At 44.7% G+C, this 16,836-nt stretch overlaps 1 protein-coding gene across 1 annotated transcript in view; it reads left to right on the plus strand.

Moving 5' to 3' along the window:
* The first annotated feature begins 2,903 nt into the window (after positions 1–2,903).
* Positions 2,904–16,836, plus strand: part of LOC130277440 (WW domain-binding protein 2-like) — a 31,815-nt gene continuing 17,882 nt past the window's right edge. Inside the window, exons 1-4 of the mRNA XM_056528112.1 lie at positions 2,904–3,190; positions 7,023–7,131; positions 9,414–9,549; positions 14,013–14,105. Of these exons, the coding sequence (XP_056384087.1) occupies positions 2,952–3,190; positions 7,023–7,131; positions 9,414–9,549; positions 14,013–14,105 (577 nt within the window). The 5' untranslated portion in view covers positions 2,904–2,951. The remainder of the gene's footprint in view (positions 3,191–7,022; positions 7,132–9,413; positions 9,550–14,012; positions 14,106–16,836) is intronic.

The raw sequence follows: 16,836 nt of genomic DNA on the forward strand, positions 1-16,836 counted from the left end.
AGACGGTGCTACGCAACTTTCAAAGACACGCTAGGCCTCAAAACCTCCGGCCTCAGCGGAACCAAAACCGTGAGTTCAAATCTAAATCCCCGCTAATGCTAGTGTGACTACTGGACCGCAACTAACCCCTAAATCCAGTAGAGAAACGCAATATACTAAAAAGACTCTTAATGCTAAAGTCCCAACCTTTGTCAATCTCCAAAGAAAGCTGTTGTTATGCTGAGAGACTGTTGTATTATTGAAGCTTGCAGAAAATCTTCAGTAAACGTTAATGCTGTTTCAGAAACTCTCCAGTTGTGGACAATCTATTCTTCTTATCTACCTCCCTATCACTCTTATGAAGGGTGGCGGTAGGAAAAGCGTTATTGAGGAGCCCACACCCTGGCATCACGAATAGCAAGGGTTAACACGCACCCTTTAATTGCTGCACAGCTAAACTCCACATACCCTACACCCCCCAGGCTATCACAAATGTTTTTTTTTGGTTGCATCGTACATTTTATGGTAAGGTGAAAGATGTCATTACAAAGTACAATTTGTGGCACAAAATAAAAGCCTTATATGGATCTGTAGGTGGCAAAAAAGTGTGGAGGAAAAAAACCAAAATGCAAAAATGAAATACTCTGTTGTTAAGGGGTTAATGGGAGCTTCAGCGCTGAACCTTATGGATGAGGAGACATGTAACCTCTCTATCGCAGGTTTCCCCGTCTCACGTTAGGTTGTCTATCGCTTTGGGTTTCCTCTAGTAATGCAGAGCTGTTTTTGAAGCAGAAAACAGTGCATTTTGTGCAACAAAAATATGGCTTCTAAAGCCCAGTGTGAACATACCCTAAAATAAAAACTTTGTTGCCCATAGCAACCAAAGAGTAGCTTTCATTTTGTATTCTGCTGTTAAAGCGCAACTGTCATGAAATTTTAGTGTAATAACCTGCACACATCCTTTGTACTGTGTGCAGGTGTTGTGTACAGCAATTATTTTACCTCATATTTGCAGGCTTTCGTGACGCTAAGAAGTGCTTTTAATCAAAGCCACTGATGGTCGGATAGGCGTGGTGCGAGGTACGCGATGCCCCACCGCCACCACGCCCACACGCCCACTTTGTATCTCAGTGCTGGGACCGCTGTGTGATTGACTCACAGGTCCCAGCGCTTGCAGGGCCGGCCTTAGGTGTTCAGGCGCCCTGTGCAAGCTAACCTTGTGACATCATTGGCTCCTCACTGTCAGCAGATCCTCATCCTCTGCATGAAGACAGTAATCATTATGGGGGAGATTTATCAAAACCTGTGCACAAGTAAAGTTGACCAGTTACCCATAGCAACCAATCAGATCGTTTCATTTTTGAAAATGCCTCTGTAAAATGAAAGAAGCGATCTGATTGGTTGCTATGGGCAACTGCTCAACATTTCCTCTTCAGAGGTTTTGATAAATCTCCCCCTATAACCTTACCAGAAAGTGTACCCTAAATAAAATACTGCCCCACACTGTACCCTGAATATAATACTGCTATACACTGTACCCACTAAATATAATCCTGCTATACACTGTACCCTGAATATAATACTGCTCTACACTGTACCCTAAATAAAATACTGCCCCACACTGTACCCTGAATATAATACTGCTCTACACTGTACCCTGAATAAAATACTGCCCCACACTGTACTCTGAATATAATACTGCTATACACTGTACTCTGAATATAATCCTGCCACACACTGTACCCTGAATATAATACTGCTATACACTGTACTCTGAATATAATACTGCCATACACTGTACCCTGAATATAATACTGCTATACACTGTATCCACTAAATATAATCCTGCCACACACTGTAACCTGAATATAATACTGCCCCACACTGTACCCTAAAGAAAATACTGCTATACACTGTACCCACTAAATATAATACTGCCACACACTGTACCCCCTGAATATAATTCTGACATACATGCATACACATTATATATACATATACACCCCCTCTTATCCTCTGTGTCCTCATCACCCCCAAAACCCCCGCCAAACCCCTTCTCATCACTACTATTACCCCCCTCTCCTCATTACCCCCATAACCCCTACCTGCACCTCTCATTGACTCCATAACCCCCCTGCACCTCTCATCATCCCCATAACCCCCCTACACCTCTCATCATCCCCATAACCCCCCTACACCTCTCACAACCCCAATAACTTCCCCTGCACCTCTCATCACCCCCATAATGATTCTTAAGGGGCCCGCGCCCTAGAAGTAGAAATGTTCGGGCGGCGGTAGGCCCCCCGGACTATGAGACAAGCCAGTTAAAAAAAAAAAAAAAGCGAGCTGTGTCGGCCGCCGGGTGCCCCTGTTGCTATGGCGCCCTGTGCGGCCGCACAGCTCGCACACCCCAAAGGCCGGCCCTGAACGCATGCGCCCTTCAACTAATGTAACGTGCGCGCTGCTGCCTGTCATCCAGCGAGCGCTCGCTCCCGCGCTCTCTACACCTAGCTCTGCGCAGGCACACTGAGGAGGAGGACGGCGGCGGCGGGAGCGAGCACTTGCTGGATGTCACGCCGCAGCGCGCATGTTCCATTAGTTGAAGGGCGCATGCGCTGGGACATGTGTGTCAATCACACAGTGGTCCCAGCACTGAAATACAAAGTGTGTGGGCGTGATGGCGGCGGGAATCACGTACCTCGCACCACGCCTATCCAACTGTCAGTGGCTTTGATTAAAAGCACTTTTTTGCGTCACGAAAGCCTGCAAATATGAGGTAAAATAATTGCTGTACACAACACCTGCACACAGTACAAAGGCTGTGCGCAGGTTATTACACTAAAATTTCATAACAGTTGCGCTTTAAATAGGGAAAGCTGAGCTGTGATTGGTTGCTATGGGTAACACAGACAGTTTCCATAGCAGGAATGTAGGGTGAGGCGGGTTAGGCGGCCCCTCCCCCTGTACGTCACATGGTAGCGGTACACTGTCAGCTGATATCACAGAAGGTACCTTCCTGCTCCGGTCACCTGACACGTGACTCACCACGTTACACAACACCAGTGACTTGTATAGCTCCGCCCCCTCTACTGATTTCCTATCTTGCTGAGTCTGACCCCCAATTGGCTGCGGTACCGGAGACCGGAGACACCATGGCCGTGAACGCGAACCACTCACAGAACGGCGGCGTCATTGTCACCAACGGCGAGAGGTTAGTGTCCTCGCTTTACGGCAGGGGCCAGTGTATAGCGTACGCAGCTGCCTCTGTGTGTTTGTAGGGAACTACAAGTCCCAGAAGGCCATCTGTCCAGCTCCTGAGCCTCTATAGCTCTTATGTGCAGCAGCAAGGGATCTGGGGACTGTCACTACACCTGTACATAGGAAGTGTATATTAACTACTCTCAACATCACAACTTCCCCCACCATTATAACTACTTCCATCATTACTCCATGACAGTGTTTCCCAACCAGGGTGCCTCCAGCTGTTGCAAAACTACAACTCCCAGCATGCCTGGACAGCCGAAGGCTGTCCAGGCATGCTGGGAGTTGTAGTTTTGCAACAGCTGGAGGCACCCTGGTTGGGAAACACAGCTCTATGAAGGAGCCAAAATAATTATGTGTACATAAACGGATGCTTCTTTTATGGACATTCAGTAATAAAGCTTAAAGGGGTACTCCGGTGGAAAACTTTATTTATTTTTATTTTTTAAATGAACTGGTGCCAGAAAGTTAAACATATTTGCAAATCACTTCTATTAAAAAATATTTACCCTTCCAGTACTTCTTACCAGCTGTCTGCTACAGAGGAAATTCTTTTATTTTTGAATTTCTTTTTTGTCTTGTCCACAGTGCTCTCTGCCGACACCTCTGTCCGTGTCAGGAACTGTCCAGAGCAGGAGAAAATCCCCATTGCAAACCTATGCTGCTCTGGACAGTTCCTGACACGGACAGAGGTGTCAGCAGAGAGCACTGTGGACAAGACAAAAAAGAAATTTTAAAAAGAAAAGAATTTCCTCTGTAGTATGCTGCTGCTAATAAGTACTGAAAGGATTCGGATTTTTAAATAGAAGTAATTTACAAATCTGTTTAAAGGATGGGGGATAAGTTATAGATCGTGGGGGGGGGGGGGGGATGGGGGGGGTCTGAGCGCTGCCCCCCCCCCCCCCCCCCCGGGATCTCCTGGACATATTAATAATGAAAATGATTAAAAACAATTCTCATTATTGATTCCATCAATTAATTGTTTCAGCCCTACTAAACACGCACCTCTCCCGCCACATTCTACTGATCAATCAGGGTCTGAACACTCAGACCCTGACCGTTCAAAGCTTATGTTTTTATAATGGCAGGTACACTTTAAAGGGGTACTCCGGTGCTTACACATTTATCCCCTATCCGGGATAAGATGCCTGATCGCGGGAGTCCCGCCGCTGGAGACCCTCGGGATCTTGCACGCGGCACCCTGTTTGTAATCAGTCCCCGGAGCGCGTTCGCTTCGGGACTGATTACCGGCGACTACAGGGCGGGCGGCGTGTGGCGTCACTCCTCCGCTCCTGTGTGATGTCACGCTCCTCCCCTCAATGCAAGCCTACGGGAGGAGGCGTGGCAGCTATCACGCCCCCTTCCGGTAGGCTTTCATTGAGGGGCGGAACCCTGACATCACACGGGGGTGTGACGTCACACGCCGCCCGCCCTGTAGTCGCCGGTAATCAGTCCCGGAGCGAACACGCTCCGGGGACTGATTACAAACGTGGTGCCGCGTGCAGGATCACGGGGGTCCCCAGCGGTGGGACTCCCCCGATCAGGCATCTTATCCCCTATCCTTTGGATAGGGGATAAATGTGTAAGCACCGGAGTACCCCTTTAACACAGGGCCTGACAGCTTTGGTATCAATCTAGGAACCAGCAGAAAAAAAATGTCAGAGCCAGGATGCTGCATGTAACATAACGTCAAATGATCAGTCATTACTGTCCCCTCATCTCTCCCTGAGTCACAAGCAGAAGTGTTTTAGCTTTAAAAAAAACACAATGGCGGAGATTTATCAAAACCTGTCCAGAGCAAAAGTTGCTGAGTTGCCCATAGCAACCAATCAGGTCGCTTCTTTCATTTTTCACAGGCCTTTTCAGAAATGAAAGAAGCGATCTGATTGGTTGTTATGGGCAACTCAGCAACTTTTCCTCTGGACAGGTTTTGATAAATCTCCCCCCAAACTGTTTCTCTTGCCTCCCTCTCCGTTCCCACGCGGCTCCCCGGTTCTGCCTCTGATGTTCAGCATTGGATGTCTGGTAGGCGCCGTGATGTGACTGTCGCAGCCTCGCTGTGGCGCTCCGTACTCCTGGGTATGGAGTGTCACTGCCGAGGCCTCTGATTGGCCATGGGGGGGGTCACGTGATCAGTGCAGGAATTGAAACCAAGGTAAGTTAAAACAGTTCCTTTCTTTCAAGGATGGACACGCGTTGAAAAGGGCTGACTAACAAAAACCTGGGCACTACCACAAAATTCTTAGTCGCCGTGACAACTTGGCACCCGGCATTCGTCTTTAAGGGGGAGGTAGACGTTTTTATAGAAACTCTATTGTGATTCTTATCTCTAGGTAACATTTAGTCGGGCACAAACATGTAGAGCAGTGGGCTCAAACTGTGGCCCTCCAGATGTTGCAAAACTTCAACTCCCAGCATGCCCGGACAGCCGTTGGCTGTCCGGGCATGCTGGGAGTTGAAGTTTTGCAACATCTGGAGGGCCTCAGTTTAAAGTGGTACTCCGGTGGAAAACTTTTTTTTTTTTTTTTTAACTTGTGCCAGAAAGTGTTAAACAGATTTGTAAATTATGGAAGGCAGTGCGGCACTGCGTGAGTGTGCTGGACGCGGGGTGGCAGGTAGGAGTCGGTGTAGCTGTAATGCCTCAGGTGGTGCTCAGATAATGTAAGGGTGCTTTCACACCACGTTTTGTACTTACGGTCCCCGAATACGGCTGGGAGGAGGGAGGCGGGGCTTAATCGCGGCGCCCGCACTCAGCCGGGAACCGTATTTAATGTATGTCTATGAGCCGACCGGAGTGAACCGCAGCCTGTGGTCAACCGTGTTTTTGCCTACGGTCGGGAAACGGCATACGGCCAAAAACGCAGCCGACCGGAGGATGAGGTTCACTCCGGTCGGCTCATAGACACGCATTAAATACAGTTCCCGAATACAGCTGAGTGCGGGCGCTGCGATTAAGCCCCGCCGCCCCCTCCTCCCAGCCGTATTCGGGAACCCTAAGTACAAAACGTGGTGTGAAAGCACCCTAAGCAAAGTTCACAATGTCCGTCGAGAGAAAAGAAATATCGGCACTCACCAGCGTGGCTGCAGGGTCTTCTTTATTGAGACATACTCACATGCGGGGTACAGGAGGGAGGGGTGGTGGGGGGACAAGTGGTGGCAAGTAATTTGTAAATTACTTCTATTAAAAATCTTAATCCTTTCAGTACTTTTTAGCAGCTGTTTGCTACAGAGGAAAATCTTTATTTATTTTTTTTATTTCTTATTTTGTGTTGTCCACAGTGCTCTCTGCTGACACCTGATGTCTGTATCAGGAACTGTAAAGAGCAGGAGAAAATCCCCATAGCAAACCTATGCTGCTCTGGACAGTTCCTGACACGGACAGAGGTGTCAGCAGAGAGCACTGTGGACAACACAAAAAAGGAATTCAAAAAGCAAAGAATTTCCTCTGTAGCAAACAGCTGCTAAAAAGTACTAAAAGGATTTTTTTTTAATAGAAGTAATTTACAAATCTATTTAACTTTCTGGCACCAGTTAATTAAAAAAAAAAAAATAATAATAATTTCCATCGGAGTACCCCTTTTAAGACCATTGATGTACAGAGAGAGAAAGAGATCTGCTGTCATTTGTTTCTAGAACCAGAAGGAAATCACCAGATGAATCACATGTTACAATGTCACAGGAGGGTAAATAAAGAAGTGATTACGGAATTACTGTAAGAGATTAGGAGAAAATGTTCTGCCGCGTTCTTCACCCTATTTACTAATGTACGTCTTTCCTTCCAGCATCCTGAAAATGTGTAAAGATGTGGAGCTCTCCTTCAGTGACATGACCCACAAGACCGACTGCTTCAAGGGCACAAAGAAGGGGTTACTCTACCTCACCCCATTCAGGGTAAGGCTGTTATGGAGGTTTATTATCCATCTAATATACAGGGATCAGCCAGAACATTTATATAGTAAATAACGTTGATTGTCCTGGAACAATGGCTCCTTTAAATGGGCACTACCATTAAAATACATTTTTGCTGTTGCATTCCTTATGGTAAATAAAAAAATGTTTTTTCCTCCTTTTAAAAATCATAACCCTTTCAATTTTGCACCTAAAAAGCCATATGATGGCTTATTGTTTGCGTCACCAATTCTACTTTGTAATGACATTAGTCATTTTACCCAAAAATCTACGGCGAAACAAAAAAAAAAAAATGGTGTGACAAAATTGAAGAAAAAATGCCATTTTGTAACTCTTGGGGGCTTCTGTTTCTAAAAATGTATACCGGTACATTTCAAAATGTCCTCTTCTGACCCCTATAACTTTTTTTTATTACTCTGTGTATGGGGCGGTATGAGGGCTCATTTTTTGCGCCGTGATCTGAAGTTTTTATCAGTACCATTTCTGTTTTGATCGGACTTTTTGATCGCTTTTTATTCATTTTTTTTTTTTTTTTTTTACGCATACGCCATTGACCATGCAGTTTAATTAACAATATATTTTTATAGTTCGGACAGTTACGCACGTGGCGATACCACATATGTTTATTTTTATTTACACAGTTTTTTTTTATGGGAAAAGGGGGGTGATTCAAACTTTTATTAGGGAAGGGGTTAAATCACGTTTATTAACCCTTTTTTTTTTTTTTGCAATGTTATAGCTCCCATATAGACCCAGCAGATTCGAAGCACGCTCAGCTTCTGAGCACGCGTCACAGATCGGGAGCCGGCCATGGACGTAAATATACGTCCTTGGTCTTAAGGGGTTAAAAAAAAAATGAAGTTTTCTATGTTTTATGTATGTTTAATAAATCTGCCACTAGGTGTCTCCCTACTTGTCAAGAGCACATTTTCCCCCATATCTTGCACAGACTTTGGACTCTTGCTGGCCTGGCAGAAGTCCAAAATCAGGAAATACAGTCTGGTGTGCTGAGGGGGGTGTGTGCAGCCTTAGCCAATCATAGCTCATCTCGCACTGAATTGCTCTGGGCTGTGTGTAGCAGAGTGAGGGAGGAAGTTCTCCCCTGTATGGCTTCAGATGATGCCACGCCTGCTGGGGAACGCCCCTTCCCAGTCTGTGAATCTGGCTGAGAATGAGCAGTGAAATATGGTGGAGGCTCAATGATGTTTTGTGTTTGTTTTGCTACCTCTGGCACTGGGTGCTTTGAATGTGTGCAAGGCATCATGCAATCTGAGGATTACGCTTTTTCCAGCTATATTTAAGGACATGTGGGGATCTCAGCACTGAGATTCTGACCTATCAAAACTTTTGACACGTCTGCATGATGTTTTTCAATGTTTTTAGAAATGACCACTTAAGGGTAGGTTCACAGTGTAAACGCTGCGTATTTTAAACTCAAAGAGAAAAGCGGTTACCCGCACTCACTGCTAGGCTTAAGTAGTATGACTCTGCTACATCGGCTTCCACAGACGTCTCCGGTGTCAAGCGTGCTGCAGGGCCCTCAGAGGCAACTGCAGGCTGGTTTCACCCTTATTCCGCATCTTCCGGCCTGGTATGCTAGCTTTGAAATACGCAGTGACCCTATCCTTAAATTGGGACTCTCATTAAAACTAATTTTTTCTTTTGCACTCCTTATGGTAAATAAAAATCTATTTCTAATGCACTTTGTTTTAAAATTTTTTTTTAATGTTTTTTATGTTTTATTTGTGTTTAAAAAAGCTGCCACTAGGTGTCTCCCTACTTGTCCAGAGCACATTACCCCCCCCCCCCCCCCCCCCCATCTCTTGCACAGACTTTGGACTCCTGCTGGCCTGGCAGAAGTCCAAAATCAGGAAATGCAGTCTGGAGTGCTGTGTGCAGCCTTAGCAAATCATATCTCATCTCACACTGAACTGCTCTGGGCTGTGTGTAGCAGAGTGAGGGAGGAAGTTCTCCCCTGTATGGCTTCAGATGATGTCACGCCTGCTGGGGAACGCCCCTTCCCAGTCTGTGAATCTGACTGAGCAGAAAATACAGAGCAATATCAAGGTAGAAAACTAACAAATAATAAAAATAAAGGCAGGGGGTGGTTTATTATGATGGGGGGCAGTGAACTGGGAGGATTATAAAATATAACAAAATCATGAGAGGTACTCTTTAATGTTATGGCTGACTTTTTTTAACATTTTTTTTTTTTGTCTAGTAGTCATCTGTGCTGACCATGCCACTGTTTTATCTACTTCTAGGTAATCTTTCTCAGTAAGGGAAGGGATTCTATGATGTCCTTCATGATGCCATTCTACCTTGTAAAGGGATGCTCCATAGAACAACCAGTGTTTTCTGCAAACTACATCAAAGGCATTATAAGTGCAGAAGCGAACGGTACGGCTGTTATGAGTTATGTGGTCAGTGCCAACCAGTGCTGCCAGTGTTACCGAAGTGTCTTTTGTCATTTAAAAAAAATAAAAAATAAAAAACTTTGACATGTTACAGAGGCAGTTATGATTGTTCGGGATAGTGCGCTTCACTCCCTGGCTCATAGCAATCTCCAACCTATGGCCCCATTATAAGTCTATAGGGCCATCCGGAAAAGCTGATCTATGAGCTGTGGAGTACAGTGCACTACCCCGACTGATCAAAACTTTTGGCATGCCTCTAGGATGGTGTTTCCCAACCAGGGTGCCTCCAGCTGTTCCAGGCATGCTGAGAGTTGTAGTTTTGCAACAGCTGGAGGCATCCAGGTTGGGAAACACTGCTTTATGACATGAATTTTTTTTTTTTTAATTAAATGACCAGTACACTTCTCTTAAAGGGGTTCTTCTCTTAAAGGGGTTATCCAGGAAAAAACTATATATATATATATATATATATATATATATATATATATATATTCAACTGGCTCCAGAAAGTTAAACAGATTTGTAAAGTACTTCTATTAAAAAAATCTTAATCCTTTCAGTACTTATGAGCTGATGAAGTTGAGTTGTTCTTTTCTGTCTAAGTGCTCACTGATGACACGTGTCTCGGGAACCGCCCAGAGTAGAAGTAAATCCCCATAGCAAACCTCTTCTGCAGTTCACCGGGCCAAGTGGAGATGTCAGCAGAGAGCACTGTTGCCAGACAGAAAACAACAACTCAACTTCAGCAGCTGATAATTATTGAAAGGATTAAGATTTTTTAATAGAGGTAATTTACAAATCTGTTTAACTTTCTGGAGCCAGTTGATATAAAAAAAAAGTTTTTACCTGGAATACCCCTTTTAATATAAAATATTATTTTGAGTTATTCTTCACACGTAATGTTTATGGTCTATTCATGTTGCTTACGCTGAAAGATACATAAAGTACATATCATAACATGCCAGCAAGAAGAATTGTTATTTTATCTTTCCATGCATGTTCACAAGTTGTGGGTGAATCTCTACGTTCTTGCCATAGTACAGCTCCAGAAATGTGACTCAGCCATGACGTGTCGCCGATCAAGGTCCAGTGCAGTATCTAAGGAAAGAGCATGCACAATGCTACATGAACATTACACCCACAGCATTTGTTTATTAAACAAATACATTACGTAGAACCCAATCCTGATGGCAAACATTTGGCAATAAAAACACCAAATATAACAAAATATTTACACAAAATATTTGGCGTAACTGTGAACGGAGCCTTATCATTAGCCTAAAAATGGGACCGTTTGGGGGAGGGGAGTTTTTGTTTACTTGGGGGGGGGGGGGGGGGGGGGGATACACTGAAATCCATCCAAACCACATTTATGCATTTTTAAAAAGAGCCATATTCTATTGTAAAACAAAGATTTGAGACTTAAAGGGGTACTCCCCCCCCCCCCCCCCCCCCCAGACATCTTATCCCCTATCCAAAGGGGATAAGATGTCTAATCGTGGAGGTCCCGCTCAGTACAGAGACATAGGTTTGCAATGGGGATTTTCTCCTGCTCTGGACAATTCCCGATACGGGCATCAGGTGTCAGCAGAGAGCACTGTGGACACGACAAAAAAGAAAAGAATTTCCTCTGTAGCATACAGCTGCTAAAAAGTACTGGAACTCATTTACAAATCTGTTTAACTTTCTGGCACCAGTTGATTTTCCACCGGAGTACCCCTTAATATTATAGTCCAATCTGCAGGCATCATGTTATTGATCAGGAGGAGCCAATCAAAGTGATATATAATTTTGTAGGAAAAGTTCCAGGATAACTTGTCATTTATTCAGGTAAACCCCTGCTCCTTCTGGGCTTACTAGTCAAGTGGGCGGTCCTAATCAGTGACAGCTCTCTGCATGCGCACTTACACACAGATAGCTTTTAGTCACTGATTAGGACCACCCATATGACTACTTAGCCAAGAATTAGTTGAGAACAAGAGAGTACAAAATCCGGGAATAAGATCCATGAACTTGGATCAATCAATAATGGCATCTGAGAATTTAGATTTAAATATTACTTTTTTTTTTTTGACTGGGTGCCTAAAATAATAGATGGGGGAGGGGTAGTAGACATCACTTATCTATTGACACTGTCCCACATAAAAGACTTATCAATAAACTACAGTCATTGAGCTTGGACTCCCATATTGTTGGACTCCCATATTGTCGGACTCCCATATTGTCGGACTCCCATATTGTCGGACTCCCATATTGTCGGACTCCCATATTGTCGGACTCCCATATTGTTGGACTCCCATATTGTTGGACTCCCATATTGTTGAGTGGATTAGGCAGTGGCTGAGTGACAGACAACAGAGGGTTGTAGTCAATGGAGAATATTCAGAGCAAGGTCTTGTTACCAGTGGGGACCTCAGGGATCTGTACGGGGACCCATTTTGTTTAATATCTTCATTAGTGATATTGCAGAAGGTCTTAATGATGAGGTTTTGGTCTTTTTGCTGAAGACACAAAGATTTGTAACAGGGTTGATGTTCCTGGAGGGATCTGCCAAAAGGAAAAGGATTTAGCTAATCTAGAAGAAGGGTCAGAACTTTGGCAACTGAAATCTAAAGGAGAACTCCAGAATATAAAATTTGTCCCCCATACTGCCGGTAGTAAAAAAAATAAAGATGTACATACCTTCCTCCGATCCCCCGGGGCCTTCGGTAACTGGCTACAGCCTCCGCCGCGATCCTCTTCCGGGTTGCTGGTGGTCGGCTCGGCTGCCAGTATGGGGGACAATTTTTATATTCTGGAGTTCTCCTTTAATGTGGATACGTGCAAGATAATGCACCTGGGACGTAAAAACCCTCGGGCAAAATATAGAATATGTGATACAGTCCTAACCTCAGTATCTGAGTAAAGGGATTTATTGGTCATTATTTCAGTAGACTTAAAGCAAGGTAGACAGTGTCATAGAGCAGTGGGAAGTGCCAGCAGAATGCTGGGGTGTATAGGGAGAGGTATAAGCAGTAGAAAGAATTGCTCATAGGTGTATAGGGAGAGGTATTATGGATTGCAGGATAAAACTTACCACGAAAGGTTAAAGAACCTTAACATGTATAGAAGAAAGAAGAGACAGAGGATATGATAGAGACTTTTATATACATAAAGGGAATCAACACAGTAAAGGAGGAGAGGAGATTTAAAAGTATTACTTTACTGAGAGAGTAGTGGATGCATGGAATAGCCTTCCTGGAGAAGTGGTCGCTGCAGATACAGTGAAGGAGTTTAAGCATGCATGGGATAGACATAAGGCTATCCTTTATATAAGATAGAGATAGATATGTCTATCCTTCATATAAGATACAGCGTAGAAAAGGATTCTGCAGCACTCCAGATCATGCGGTGGAAAAAAAATTTAGGTTTATTCCATCAAACAAATGCGACGTTTCGGTCGCCAGTTGCGACCATTTTCAAGCATGCTTGAAAATGGTTGCAACTGGAGACCGAAATGTCGCATTTGTTTGATGGAATAAACCTTATTTTTTTCACCGCATGATCTGGAGTGCTGCAGAATCCTTTTCTACGCTGTATCCAATAGCTGGGACTGGGTTTTTATCTGCTTGCACCCTCCTGTCTCCTCATCATTCTAGGAGTGCTGCTCCATCACATCTTTTGTATCTTCATATAAGATATAGGTATAAGGCTATCCTTCATATAAGATAGAGATAGGTATAAGGCTATCCTTCATATAAGATAGTGATAGATATAAGGCTATCCTTCATATAAGATAGAGATAGGTATAAGGCTATCCTTCATATAAGATATAGGTATAAGGCTATCCTTCATATAAGATAGAGATAGATATACGGCTATCCTTCATATAAGACAGAGATAGATATAAGGCTATCCTTCATATAAGATATAGATATAAGGCTATCCTTCATATAAGATAGGGATAGATATAAGGCTATCCTTCATATAAGATATAGGTATAAGGCTATCCTTCATATAAGATAGAGATAGATATACGGCTATCCTTCATATAAGACAGAGATAGATATAAGGCTATCCTTCATATAAGATAGAGATAGATATACGGCTATCCTTCATATAAGACAGAGATAGATATAAGGCTATCCTTCATATAAGATAGAGACAGGGACTATTCGTAGTATTCAGAATATTGGGCAGACTAGATGGCCTGAATGGTTCTTATCTGCCGACACATTCTATGTTTCTATTTCCATAAATAAATGACAGATTATCCTGAAACTTTTCCCACAAATCTATATATCAATCTTCTCAGCCCCCACTGCTCTATAACATGATCCCTGCAGATGGGATTACATTTACTATGTGACAGGTTCTCTTTAACAACTTACTCTATTTTTATTATGAATGTTGTACATATGTATTATAATAAATGTCAATCACCCAAAACCTTTTCTGCCATTCCAGGTGGCTGGGAAGGACAGGCCTCATTTAAGCTGACCTTTAACAGTGGAGGAGCCATTGAATTTGGACAACAAATGTTTAAGTTTGCAACCAATGGTACGTGTTTGGGTTTTCACCTATGTTTTGTACAGACAAGTTAATATGAATTATATATTGTATTTTAGCACAAATTTACAATCAGACACAGATTTTTTTCTTACTGTTGATATGTTCCCTACATATGTTTCTTGCAAGCATTTACTAGTGCCTAAAGGGGTATTCCAGTGTCCCCTCCAGCTGCCATTCTGACGGGGCCAGGTCCGTGCTGCTCACTGCTGATCCCATTTCCTCTGATATGTCGGCCCTGCAGATAAAGCCTGTTTAGCCAATCACTGGTTGAGACGGGCTAACGCTGTGGCTAGTGACTTTAGAGCAGTGTTTCCCAACCAGTTCCCGCTCAAGGGCTTATTTGTACTTCCATGTTTGAGGTGGGTTCTCGCTTATGGGTGTACAGTTACACCTGTGATAAAGCTGACACAGGAGCTCTGCTGGTGTCATCCGTGGTGTGAGCTGGCTGTGACAAGTCCCCGGGCCCACCACAACTGTGAGAAGCCGTGCTCCGATCCAAACAGTTAACTCTTTAGATGCTGCAGTTAGTGCTGACCACAACATCTAACAGTGTGACAAAGGCAGGGAGCTCCATCTGTTCTCCATAGGTGCCTTGCAAAGCAATCCAGGTGCCAATGGTAGCGGATCAGCCATGACAGATCTGCACTGCAGTGTATTATGCCTGTGATCAGAAAATCAAGAGTCCAGGCCCCTAATGGGACGATAAAATAAATTGAAATTAAATACATAAAAAAAATTAAATAAAAACACACAATGCTCATTTAGCATTTCTTATGAAAAGTTGTGTTTTTAGCACAAAACAAAATGTAATTATTATAATTATAGTATTTTCTCGGTCGGCTCCATTAGGGGAAACAGAGGCCGTGGGTATATGCTGCTGCTACTAGAAGGCTAACACTAGGCAACAAAAAGAAAGTCAGCCCCTCCTAGCAGGATATACCCCGCCTACAGACTCATCAGCTAATCAGTTATAGTGTCCGTAGGAGGCAGACACAGGTCTGGTGTTCTCCAGACCTGGTCTTTTACTTTCTTATATTTTAATTCAGGGATGTGTATTTAGGTTTTTTCTCCCTTTTATTTCTCTCTTTTTAAGTGGGGGTTCATGGCGCTACCTGTTCCCCCATATGCAAAAATGGGGCACAGGCATAGAGTTATGCAACCTCTTCTCGCTAAAGGCCGGCACCTGGTGTTGTACCTTGGGTCCAGGTCCCCCTACCTTCCCTGCTCGTCTCACTGTCTCAGCCCGGCATGATGCAGGTGTTTAATGGCTGGCTAAAGACTTTGGTAGGTAAGTTTTCCAGGGACGGGGTGAGTATCCCCCCCTCTTTTTCCTGTTCCGTGCCGACTGCCTTGGAGAGATCTTCCTTGCGCCTGTCCTCCAGAGAGGCTCGCTCCCTTTCTCCTGAGCCTTGTTTCGGACGATCTCGCAAGCGCCCTAATGTGTTATCCTCTGGCTCTTCTCCGGAGAGCTCGGGACAGGTGCTCTCCTCCGCTGTTCTAGGGGCCGCTCTCCTGTTCGCCGTCCACGTTCTCCAGTTCTATGTGCCAGGTGCGCCTCGCCTTCATCTAAGGCTCCTTCCACTTGCTCCCGTTCTCCTAGGGAGTTGAAAGATGAGACATTGGGTTCTGCCTCTGATCCAGAGGACCGAACCAGCATGTCCGACATGGTGGACAGCTTGGTGTCAGCCATCAGGGACACTTTTCGCCTAGAGGACCCCAGAACTTTGGACCTAGCTCCAGAAGTTTCCTTCCATCGCTCTCCTAAGGTATTCAGCTCTCATGCTGAATTTGACACCTTACTGGAAGCGGCATGGAAGCATCCAAACAAACACTTCCAAGGAACTAAGAAGGTTCAGGCGCAGTTTTCATTTGCCCAGGACTTGATTGCGATATGGACGATGCCGCCTGCTGTGGATCCTCCAGTTTCCCGTCTGTTGAAATCGACTACTCTATCATTAGGATCTGGCGGACAAGAGGATTGAGAATCTTGCCAAGTTTGCCTTTGAAGCGGCGGGCTCATCCTTGCTTCCCGCTTTCGCTTCTGCTTGCCAAAGCCATATCTGTTTGGGCTTCCCAACTCTGCCAGGGCATTTTGTCTGGGGCCCCTTTTTAAGATCTTGCACTTCAACTTTCCAATGCTGGAGACTACTTGTGCTCTGCTTCCTTGCAGTTTGCCCGTTGTACGGCTTTTGCTACTTGTGGTGATTTGTCGCTCCATGTGGCTGAAGGCTTGGGACGCCGATTCCGCTTCTAAGAAGTCTCTCACGTAACTCTGTTCTACGGAAAACGTCTGGACAAGATTATCTCCAAGGCTACTGGAGGTAAGAGCTCCTTACTACTTCAGAACAAGTCCCTCCGGAAGTCAACCTCCTTTCGGCCCTTTGGCTCAGGTCGGGCAGCCAGGCCGGCGCCCTCACAGGATATGCCCTTCCTGGAAGTCTGATAACCGTTCAGGCCGCTTTGCAGCCATGTCGGGCACCCGTAAGCCTCCCTCCGCCTGAAGGGATGCATTTTCGGGTGGGAGGTTGTTTGTCCCTGTTCCGGGACTTTTGGCTTTCTTAAGTGCAGGACTCCTGGGTCCGAGATGTCGTTTCCGACGGCTATCTGATCGAGCTTGTTTCTTTTCCAAGAGACCGCTTTTTTTCTATCCCGACCTCCTTGTTCTCCTTCCTTGGCGTCGCCCTTTCGGGTCGCACTTCAGACCCTACTCGCTCAGGGA

The sequence above is a fragment of the Hyla sarda genome, chromosome 6 (assembly GCF_029499605.1).
Source record: "Hyla sarda isolate aHylSar1 chromosome 6, aHylSar1.hap1, whole genome shotgun sequence".
NCBI lineage: Eukaryota > Metazoa > Chordata > Amphibia > Anura > Hylidae > Hyla > Hyla sarda.